Genomic DNA, 12,052 nt, shown 5'->3' with positions numbered 1-12,052 from the left:
CTGTTGCCCCTCACTCTAATTGCATCTTCATCCCCAGATGTCATCATTACATTCAGATGAAGTTAATGCAATTTTTGGAAAAATTACTGGTTTACTTTGAGGATAGAAAGGATGAACTGATGGTGAAAATGCTGCAGTCCCTAATGTTAATGCAAATGAACGGTCAGGAAGGGCCATTTCAGGAGATGACCTCATCACATGACCTACTTCAGAAAAAGTAAAAAAGTAAAAAGCTAAGGAAAGTTTTGTCATATACCAAAAGCCTTTCCCACAGTCTACTGGAAGTTTTCTAAAGAACCATGGAAAGAAGTTGTCCACATCAGAGAATTATTAAATGTTTTGCTCACTTAAAAATCCTCTTAAGTCTCAGAACATTTAGAGACTAACAAGTTTTTATTCTCTCTCAAACGATCACATCGAATGAGCCATACAAAGTTTTGCCTATTTTGTACCTCACCTCTCAATGGATGCAACCAGGAAGCAAGCTGCCACATCAAAAGCACAAAATGACAGAAGTACCATTTTCCTCCAAAGAAGGATAAGATGACATTCTACTCTGCTTCCTTCATCACCTGCCTTCTTGTCACTGCAAAGTTCTCTCACTCCCCAGGATATAACATCCATTTCAGAGGCTTTATTATCTAGGATTTTTATTCCCTTCACTGGCATCTCATTACAAAAGCAGTTGCTCCTTTTACATGGGCACATATGCACGCATACATACACAGACTTTGGTTATCATCACACCAACTCCCATATAAACAGGATCAATTTTCTCTTCCATCCCTCCAACCACACACCACATCAACCTTTAAGCTGTAGTCAGACACTATTCTAAATGTTAATTGTCTATCAAATACTAAAAAGAATTTCTGCATAGATTAGATTACCTTGCATGAAAAATGATGCATAGGGACATACCATATTTTCCTTAAGGCATATTTGCAAATATGTATTAACAGAGGATGAATAGGACAAAGTTTCAAGTAAGTCTCTGGCCTATAGCTCAAGTATTTTCTAGATGGGGGTGCTGAAGGCATAGCAGTCAGGAACCCAAAGCGCAGCCCCATTCAAGGAAAGTTTCCATTAGATGAAAGGCCATAATGAATTAATGCACTGGAAGACCAAGATGAATACTTACAGCCTTATGAAAAGAAAGCACAGCAACAAACTACAAATACATAAAGCACACCAGCATCAAGGAACAGGAGAACTGTTCAAAGACAGAGAATAATAGCCACAGGCAAACCTGAGACCACAGAGAAGTGGGTTGGTTTCTTCCCCCCCACCCCTTTTAAAAAACCACCACAAAAATGGGAAGTCATCCAGAAGCCTCCCATGGTGAACTGTGGGAATTTCCATCATCAAAACTCAGAACAACTGTGACTAGTTATCCACAGTAGCCCTAAACACTGCAGTAAAGCAGAGATGAGACTGCAATACACATACATAGGATACAAGTTTAAGACACAAACAGCTACACAGAGTGAAACCTTGTAATTACCTTTGGTTCAGATTAACCCAACAAGTGTTCATTTGGTCAGTGGTTTCCTTCACCCTCCTTGTGTCATCATCACGATACTCTCGAAGAAGTTTATTAGAAAGATCATTGAATGCAGCTACCGTGATGTCACCTCTATGCAAATCCTGTACTAACAGCTAAAAAGCAATTCCAGAATGAAACAGAGTAAAATAAAAATCAGACTATTTTTCATATTATGCATTATAAAACCTTCCTTTTTAACTTTTTTATTTTGAAAGATAAAAATCTGCATATTTTTCATTTGGAAGAAAAATCTTAAAGAATCTACAGATGCTAACTGTCCTGACAATGAATGACTCAACACACAAATAGGTGAGGAAAAATTATGTTTGCTAGAACCACTAAAGGCTAGAAAAATCCTTTTCTGTGTTTTACTAGCAACAGAAGTAAACACCTCCATATTCGTAGTAGTACGAATAAGTAAATTATCATAATAGTGATATAAGCAGCAGCTAAGTGACATAAGTGTGCAGCATGAGAATTTGATTTCATTGTTTTGTGGGTTTTTTTTTTTTTGTTTTGAAATGAAAAAATTCATTAGAAGTGTTTGCTTATTGCCGCAGGATATTCATAAGGTGCCTGGAATTTACAGAATCCTTAATTCAAGATTATTTCTAAATTTAAAAAGTATATTTGCATATATATATGTCCAGTTGTATTTTACAATCTCTATCCTATACGTCTGGGCACAGGCCTACTTTCACTTAAGAAAGCAAAGCAGACCTAATAGTCCATTTCCAATCCCCTGTTCATGTAGAGAAAGACAACAAAAAGCACACAATTTTACTGTTTACTGAAATAGCTATGGATCAGTGAGGAATTCTCACATACTCCTTGCTTCTCTCCATACCCAGCTGCACCCTTCATGTATATATATGCGTGTATATATATACACACACACTTTTTTAAACCCTGTTATAGCCCTGTTCTAAATACTGCACTGGTAAGAGCCCCTCCTCACTGATTTGTCTCTTTAGTTCTCATCCTGTGCCACCTACAGCCTGCCCTTTTTCTGACAGTCACCAGGACAAAGGACATCAGACTTATTGATTTATCACAGCAGGTTTGCTGTGATTTGAGAAGCAGCAAAGATTGCATAGGATTGGAAAAAAAACAAAGCATTGAATATGCCTGGCACCCACCAGAACTGAAATTCAGGATGACTAAGTAACTTGGTCCATTCCAGGATTTGCTGAACTACTGTTAATACATTTCTATGAAGTAATACGTGCTGTATAATTAAACTTTTATTGGTCTGAGGTTCAAGCTTTTTGCATAATATAATTTATTTGATGTTACACCATACTCATTTCAACTACACTTCCAAGAAGACACACATGTACACATACCACCTGTTTCCTTCTCAGAAAGTGATTCTCAGGAAGTCTGATGTATTAAAATAGAGACAATTTAGAATATATCATGCCCAAAAAGAGACAGAACTGCCAAATCAGTCCTCCAACTAAACTGTATATTAGCACATCAATTGAATCCAGTAGCATTACATAGACTGAGGAGTCTGGTAGGGAAAAGATAAAAGTGTACATGGTCTTACTTTGTTGTCTGAAATCTGTTTGGCAAGCACCTCTTTCGGGGCCTGCAGGAGGAAACGCAGGCGGATCTCACACTGCTCCATGAGGTGTTCCATTTCTTGCCTTTGCTCATCCCACTGCATGCTGTCTGTCAGCATGTATTTCAGCTGCTGCTGCCGCACCTCCACACCATGCTGGGTATTGTCCCACTGGTTCTTCACCTTCTCCACTGTGGAGGACAACACAGAATATGAAAAACCTGAGGCAAACAAACAAGTAGCTGTAACTACCACTTAATTCTCAGGACAAGAGGCAATAATATGATTCATTCTCAAATACAGTAGTTTCCATATTCAGTATTTTAGTTAGCTATGTAGTTTACACATTCACAGACTCAAACTAAAAATACAGGCGTTTTGCTACCTCTTGTTTAAGCAGGTCAGCATACAGGTAGCAACTATTATTTTTGTTATATTTCAAAGGCATTATTTTAAGTACAGACATGTGGGAGGCAAATCTGCCACAGCTGCACTGCAGAGATATGCCAGCAGCAGCGCTCCAAGGAGCACAATTTTAGGGTGATGGCTATACCAGCAAGTAATCTTTGTGCATCTGCAACTTAAAGCAGTACAAATAAACAAATAAATACTGTCTAGATCTGGATAGCTTATACAAAGTGAACTAAGCTTTCCAGACACTGTGTGTCGATGGCAGTCTAGTGGCACCTATAACCACAATTTTGGCCAAGGTAGAAACACTCCAGTCACAACCTGCTTTGGCACTTTTTTTTCCACTACAGGTTTCTACAGGCTTATGTAGATTACACAGCAGAACAGAGAAGTTACTGATCACACCTCATTTCCTTCCAGTATCCCGTTCCCCTCTCAATAAATAAGAGCTACATTAGATGGTCGATTAACAGGCTTTAACCTTTAATAAGCAAAGGGTGAAAAAGACAACATGACAAGAGCCTAGGACAAAAAAAACCACCAGCATCAGGGAAAGCAGTAAGTCTGCCTTCAGAGAAAAATTAATAGCGTCATACCTTGTTGTTAACACTTACAGACCATTAAAAAAAATCCTGTATTACCTGAAAAATCTATAGAGGTAGAAACAGGTTTCCCTATTACCTGTCATGACAGTTATTAGGAAAACATTATATCACTGGAACTAAAGAGTTTAAAAAAATGTAAAAAAAATGTAAAAAGCAAACAAAAAAACTAAACTGGATTTCTTGAGTATATCTGTACTCTGAGCAACAAGAGGTAGGCAGTAACACATCCACTATATTTATCTTACCAGTAAGTATACAATTTTATTAGAAAACGAACACACTTAATACTCAGGTCACTTCAATCTTCCATGAAGTAAAAATGCCAAAGGTTGTGCTTAAGCTAAAACCACTTAAGTGAACTTTACCCTTTGCATTTTTTTTTTAAACCTTTTACAATCATACAAAACCATTATGCTTGATCTGCTTGGGAAGATCTCTTACCTTTAATACATTCAACAATATTTTGTTTAGTTTCACAAAGCTCTCAGAGATTGTGGCAGCAAAGGCCACTTGTCAGAGTAACTGTATTACTGGTGGACAGACCCAATAACCTGGGCAATATAGACCCATCAATTTCAACCCACAGGCAACTTCTGGATTATTGTTCAGGCATAGCGTAGGTCATGCTGAACGAGAACTTAGAAGAAAGCTTCAGTAACCCAACAGCAAATATCAATACGGGGTTTTATTATTAATAAAAAGATGTTACTATATTGGACAAAGAGTACATTTAAAGGAAACCAGCAGCTGCTGGGAGAGATCAGTGGTTTCACCAAAACAGCAAAAGCAAAAACAGCAGGAGTGAAAAAAAGGCTATAACCGTGTGTGCTGGCTAATGAACTGCAGAGAAAAAATTTTAAGTGTTTAGGCCTTCCCCACAAAGCTGGAAGGAAAAAAAGTATCCCTGAGAAACAGCTACCTGCAATAGCAACTTCACTGAAATGGGCAGATATTTGATGCTTACATAGTAGTAGTAGTAGTATAGAAAGAATATTTCTTGATATATTTTTCTCTATTGACAACTAAGTTAGCTTTACTCTTTGCACTGTTGATATCATTTCCCCTGCCTTCAGTCTCCACCGAAACAGGACAGAGAAATAATGAAATTCTTGGTAGCATCAGCATTCAGTGGGTTCAATAGGTATGTTCCTAGAAAAAGTTGTCAGGGGCACCAGTCTGGTATCAAAGGTAGAAAGACTAGAAAGACTAGAAAGAATTCCCGATGAGACAGTGTTTTTAATTCCCAATGTCCATGCAGGAACTGGGAGGGAAGTTCCAGAGAAGGAAACTTTTCTCTATTTCTGTGCTCCTAGCTATTTGAGTAATTAGACTTCATCTAACAAGATACAGCAGGCTCACAGGAATTTGTAGGACACTGGTATACTCCCCTCAGTGTTTAAACAACAAGGTACATAAAGTAGTCCCAAGCTTCACTGTTCTTCAAAGGGCAAACATTTCTTTACAAAGGTCAGTTACAACAAAACCTTCTGTTCTCATGCTTCATGACAGGTAGTAAAATCTTCATACACATCTAGGCTATCTACAGGAAGCTTCATCCATGGCAGCATACACAGCTTCTCTGTTCCCACCTTGGATGGGCAAGCCTAGCCTATAAGGCAACTCAAAATTTCAACACACAGATCCTTTATTATTTTTTCACCTTTTTTGAAGGATCAAAAATGTTTTATGACTGACCAGATCTCCCCTTGTTGAACGACCCCCATGGACTACAGTTACCATCCTCCCCCAAGTTTCCACCTGACCCCTAGTTCTGTGTGGCTGCAAAACTCAGGCCCTACAAGTTGCTTTAGCTTCTTTGGATCTTACTTCCCTACCAACACATAGCTCCTGTGAATCCTAGACAGCAGACGCCATCTCATCAGACCCTTTAACATACCTGTGGGCTTTCTATCTGACCCCATTATCATCTCCAGCAAGTCTTATGGACACCAAAGAAGCTCATGTAGATGTAGCAAAGAAAAACTACATTGCAGAGGAGAACATAAGGAAATACATCATTCCATTTTTACTGCTGTGATATTGCCTGCTGCATGAAGTTTATAACTTAGCAAACAGCAAAGCTTAACAGTTCAATGAACACATTGTCCTTTAGTTTCTAATTCTGTCAGTTTTATGTTTTCTTTCCTTAAATACAGGTAAAAAATTTTCAAAAGATGGTGGGGACCTCTAAACCGGAAACTCAATTTTCAAGTACATATCAGTGATTTAAAAGTTCTACTAACTGTCAGTCAACAATTTAAAAGTACGTACACCAAGTTGTTGTCCTACGTCTATATGTTCATGCTCTTCCCTAACTGTCCAGCGCATCATAGCTTAACAAAAATAAAGATACACGATCAATTTCTTTTATCTATCAATTAAAAAAAAGTCTTCATACCTGGGTCTATGAGTGTCAAGTAACTCATTCTTCATAAGATATTTTGAAATCCCAGAAAAAATATTTACCTTTGTACTTGAAAAAATGCCAGTCAAGCAAACAAGTGGCAATTCTTGTTCCAGGAATTTTCATTAGCCTTCTAGAGTGAAAGCCACTTAACTGCTAAGTTTTAAGTTTGTTCAAGGAAGGCAACTTCAGCTAAGCTCAAAATCAAGAGTTTAAAAGAAAGATATGAAGATTATTTTTTTTTTTTTAATGCCATGGAAATACTGTATTTGCAAACACAGAATGGAGAAACTTACACTTTTCTGTGATCACTGTCCTAATGTCTGAACTGGAAGTTTTGTTTTTCAAATTCTGAGCCAATGTAAAAACAGAATCGAGCTGAGGGTGCCTCTGGTCCAAATCTGCCTTTGTTACCTGTTGAGAAATAGGATATGTTTTTTTATGTCCAAAAAGCAGAGTTTAGTTAACATCATCTGTATTACTTGTAAATAAAACAAAACACGTGTTTTGTTTTACCAGCCACAGGCAGATGGCTGTTCCCATCATTATTGTAACCCTTGAATTGTCACAGTATTATAGCACTGCATTGAAAAGCAAAAATATTCTGATTTACGGTTACTGAAAATCGAAAGGTGAAGGTTAACCTGTACAAACCACACAGTTACTATAGTTGTCGTACAATATTTTCCAGTATCTTTTTCATTCTCCCTCAACTTATTTTCCTCTTACCAACCTCTGATCATTTATATATGGGGGGGAGGGAGGCAGGAAGAGTGAGAGAGATGGAGAAGGAAAAGAACATAGAGGAACAATCAGACTATATATTGTATAAAAAAAACATAGTTATTTAACTCTGGCAATGTACCAGAAGCCCATATTACAAGTATGATACAGTTAAAAGAAAGTGTTTCCAAAGTTACTGTACATCACATTATTCTTTCAAATTCCAGATTATGTTAGACACCCACAGAAACAGTTTTGCACTTGTTTAGCCTGCAGCTTTTACTCTACAGTTACTCATGTTAATTGATATCAAGTCAAATAAAATGAACCTTAATGGTAGCATATATCTCAAATACAGCCCTTAGTCATGGCTCAGCATAGCATGAGCCATCAACAGAAACAAACGTTTACATCATAAGTGTCTACGTTACAACTTTTAATCATTTTAGTATGTCTCTGGAAATCAGTTTAACTACAACACAGCAAAACTCATTAGAAACCACTAAAGAGTGGATCACAAAGGTCACCCTCCAAGAAAATATGAAGCTGCTCCAAAGCCTTCAGCAGCGGCTATCTACACATTCCTCAAAAGATGTCATTTTCAGGAGGCATTCTCTATATGCTTTGTTTAAAACAAAACAAAAAAAACAGTAGTACCTAGCTCACTTAGGGACACAGGAATTAACAGGAAATAGAGGGAGAGGACTGTAAAAACAACAGCTAACAACAGCATTTAAAATATAATTTTCAAGTGTATGCATTTACTGCAGGTTTTTTTTAAATATATGTAATTTCTTTACTGAGTGTACAAGCTATTAAAGTGTAAGCCAATTTTCCAACCCACTAGCCTTCACAAAAAGCACATACTTTCATTCGTGCAATAGTCCGATTGATCTCTTCAGTATTTCCCACGGTGACTATGTTTGACTTGAGCATCTGGTCAATCAATACCAACCAGTCAGCCAGCTCAGTTGTAGTTTTATCCAGATCAGCAGGTGCAGAAAGTTCTAAAGCCTGCTGACTCTGACGAGGAATTTCCAATGAAGAAGATACTAGCACCACCTTTTGGACATCTGAAACAGAGTTTGGGGTTTCTGTTAAAGAAAAAACTCATGGCCACACATGCAGTTGTGGGAATTACAGGGTTTCTTTTGAAATTCCTATAAATAGGCAACAGCATCTACAGAGAAAACACAGAAAAAATATGTAATTGAGGCATTGTCATGGTTTTAGCTGGGATAGAGTTAATTTTCTTCACTGCGGCTGGCACAGTGCTGTGCTTTGGACTTAGTATGAAAATAATGTTGATAACACTGATGTTTTAGTTGTTGCTGGGTAGTGCTTGTACTAGTCAAGGACTTTAGGCTTCCTATGCTGTGCCGGGTGCACAAGAAGCCGGGAGGGGAGGGGCCACAGCTAAGAGCGGATCCAAACTGGCCAAAGGTGTATTCTGTATCATGCAACATCATGCCCAGTATATTAACTGGGGGGAGCTGGCTGGGGGTGGGCAGAGATCACAGCTTGGAGATCAGCACCAGTGGTCAGTGGGCAGTGAGCGGTTGCATCACTTTTTTTTCCTCCTCCCAAGGTTTCATCTCGCGCTCTCATTGTTTTGTTTTTAATTTTATTACTATCATTATTGTTATTACTGTTTTATTTTAATTATTAAACTCTTGTTATCTCAACCCATTAGTTGTCTTTGTCCCATCCAATTCTCTCCCTCACCCCACAGGGGTGGGGGGAATGAGAGAGCAGCTGTGTGATATTTAGTTGCTAACTGGTTTAGGGACTAAACCACAACAGGCATTTTAACCACCAGAAACTAAGTAATCAGAAATTCCTTTTGCCTTTTTTTTTTTAAAGGCTATTATTTCATTACATGCCAAAGACTCACCCAGACGCTGCAGCCTAAATACAAAAACAAACAAGAAGAAAACTTGCAAAGGCAAAGTGACCTGAAACCTAACGGAGTGAAGATAAGACACTGACACAAAAGGGAAATTATCTTAATTAAGCATAAAAAAAATATATCCTTTATTTTAAGATAAATGTCTAAAATTGTCTTCGTCATTCTTGGTATTATGTGGCATAAAGGTTTTCCCCACTCTTGGCTCAGAATTCACTTAAGCACAAGTAAGATGAGCTACTCCAACAGGTACTTCATGGACTTGGCCACACGCAACTGTCCTAAGAAAGGACAGATGCCCGCTAGTTCAGCCCCATCCTTTCTCTTTTTAACCTGACACTGCAAAGAATTGAGGATGAGCTGAACAGTAAGATTCACTCCAGAAGCTGTGTTTGGTTGTGTTCTAGTTCCAAGAAAACATGAAGTTAAATCAAGTTGGAGCAATAATATTACACACTTGCCTCAAGCAAAGGAAACAGGAGCTTTATTTAACACCCTGTATGAAAGGAAAACAAGCTGAATCACGGTTTTGAACGGCTTAAACAAAAGTTGGGTTTCCTCCTTTAAATTTTGTTTACTGCTGATGAATTGAAAAAAAAGTTAATTACTCAAGTTCAAGCTGCAAATTCTTTCAGGCAAGAGCTTTTTTACCTAGTTTTCAAGAAAGGAGACCTGGGCATATTGTTTACTCTCAGTATCTGCTGGTCTGCCTGCAACAACTTGAAAAGACAGCCAGCATCAGCGTCTGATACAAGAACATATATTGAGACAGCTTCCCCTACAGATTCAGGACAATAAGTATCTAGCAGAAGAGAAAGACCTATGTCCCTACTGAGCTGATAAGTGCAGAATGGCCTTTATTTATAGGACTGCAGAGAATCTGCATGCAGGAGATACTTTACAAATCATTAGCTGTAGGGAAAGCTTCTAGGGGATCTTAATTACTAAAATGCACTGACCACAAGGCACAAATCCACAGGAAACCAGACAGTCAAACATAGCTGTATTGGTTTATTATTCTGTACCTAGTACACTGGCTTCTGATGAGGAGGCCCAAGCTTTACTAAAACATTCTTCCATTTCAAAAGTCTTTGGGGAATCCCCAAGGAATCCCCAAATCCTGAACTGCAGAGTGACTTTTTCCCTAACCAAATGTTCCCCCTCTCTCCCATAGTAACATGAAGGTGGTCCCAAGCACAGAGATGGACAACATTCCTTATTTCCACTTGTCTAAGTTAATAGGGAAGGTTTTCCTTTCTGGATTATTTTTGACCATAAACAGGATTAAACTCAATACAGTTATGCACAACAGAAGGAATCGATCACTCACCAGAAGGCTTTATCTGTGTAACAAGACAAGACTGCCCAACAAATGCCTCCAATTCTCGCACTCTGTCAGGCACTTCTCTGAACACCTACAGCCCAGCAGAGAGTAATAAAAACAGTAAGACAACCTATATTAACACCAAAAACATAACAACTTATTAGGAGACAAAATATTCTACACTATGCTTACTACAATGGCATGCCTCATATTTCAATGAGTTTTTTCAAGATATCATTTAAAAGCAACAAAAATGCCAAAAGGTACTCCGAGTGTTATTTCAATACATTCCAGTGTCTTACCTAAATCTTGGAGAGAAATAAATGAACTGTTGTAAATGGGTTGTTTACATGGTTTTTACTGCCTATGCAAAGCTATGACTTATTATTTGAGTACACTTTGAAGGAAAGACAATGCAAAGCATGATCTGTGGTCAGCAGTGAAAGGAAAGTAGAGAAATAAGGAATTAATTTAAAACGAAAAAAAATGTTACCACTCAACTACTGTAGAGAAGACAAATTCGCATACTTTGCTTTTTAAGTTTTTAACAGGCAGTGATGGAAATGCAACAAACGAAGCTGGGGGGGGGGGGGAATCTCCATTTTCATGGCTAAGTAGGTAAAAACAGATTTCTTCTTTCTTTGCCTGAACTGCCAGAAGCCTCTTTATCCAATAAATCTTTACCTCCCTGATCCATAACATAAATCCCAAATAATTCAACTCCTTTTCACTTGGATGTCCAGGCTCCGCTTCAAAAAAATCTGGTTTTACTCCAACCATTGAGGTCTTTTCTCATACACTTGCCAGTAAGATTGAACACTACAGTTTCTATATTACAGCAGTTATAAGGAAGAATCCCAGACATACTTAGTAAGATTTTCCCACTAAGCTTTACCACAGATTTGTTTCTTTTCCTCTTAGCTGCTGCAAACATCCAATTTCCCTATACAGCAAAGATTTATTGTGACTCTTTCAATTTCAAATTAATATGTTAATGTTTGCATCAAATATTTCACTTATTTTTGATCCAGCTGTTTAAAAGAAACCCAATACAAAAGAAAATCAATAAAAACACTAAGCTAAGCAAACTCATTCTGATGGAAAAGTGTCCACCAAGTGTTTTAACATAGACATGGATCAGGGCACATTTCAGGAACATGCCTGCATGGTTTCCAAGACATTTTATGTACATGTAACAAAAACATGGAAAGGAAAACAGCTGTTCTGAGTACATCACTGTATTTTCAATTTCAGGTTCCCAATGCTGAAGAAATGCACACCTTATTCCACCTCACATTGAGGGACTGCAGGCAATCAGAAAGTTTGTCCTTTTCCTGAAGATCAACATTTTTATCCAAAAGCACTTCAGGTTCAGTTCTGTTTAGCCATTCCAGTTTGTCTCCCTGTACTTCCATCTCTTCACTGAAGACCTAAATGGGACAGAAGAGTTTTAGACTGAAGCAAAATGCGTACACACTCAGAGAAGGGGTGAGCGGGGGAGCTTTCCTTTAACTCCAATATTTTGAAATTTCCCTGGAAATAAGCAAACAGAAAAGCTTCTCTTGG

The 12,052-nt window shown here is 38.0% G+C and overlaps 1 protein-coding gene across 6 annotated transcripts in view; it reads right to left on the bottom strand.

Moving 5' to 3' along the window:
• Positions 1-12,052, bottom strand: part of UTRN (utrophin) — a 383,596-nt gene that overhangs the window by 221,118 nt on the left and 150,426 nt on the right. For all 6 annotated transcript variants that reach the window (XM_064446971.1, XM_064446972.1, XM_064446970.1 and 3 more), the window contains 6 exons: positions 11,767-11,916; positions 10,493-10,577; positions 8,124-8,329; positions 6,830-6,947; positions 3,099-3,304; positions 1,505-1,659 (listed from right to left, as the gene is read on the bottom strand). In XM_064446971.1, the coding sequence (XP_064303041.1) occupies positions 1,505-1,659; positions 3,099-3,304; positions 6,830-6,947; positions 8,124-8,329; positions 10,493-10,577; positions 11,767-11,916 (920 nt within the window). The remainder of the gene's footprint in view (positions 1-1,504; positions 1,660-3,098; positions 3,305-6,829; positions 6,948-8,123; positions 8,330-10,492; positions 10,578-11,766; positions 11,917-12,052) is intronic.

Source organism: Phalacrocorax carbo, chromosome 3 (assembly GCF_963921805.1).
Source record: "Phalacrocorax carbo chromosome 3, bPhaCar2.1, whole genome shotgun sequence".
NCBI lineage: Eukaryota > Metazoa > Chordata > Aves > Suliformes > Phalacrocoracidae > Phalacrocorax > Phalacrocorax carbo.
Note: the sequence above shows the minus strand (reverse complement) of the source record. Positions and strands in the feature narration are given on the sequence as shown.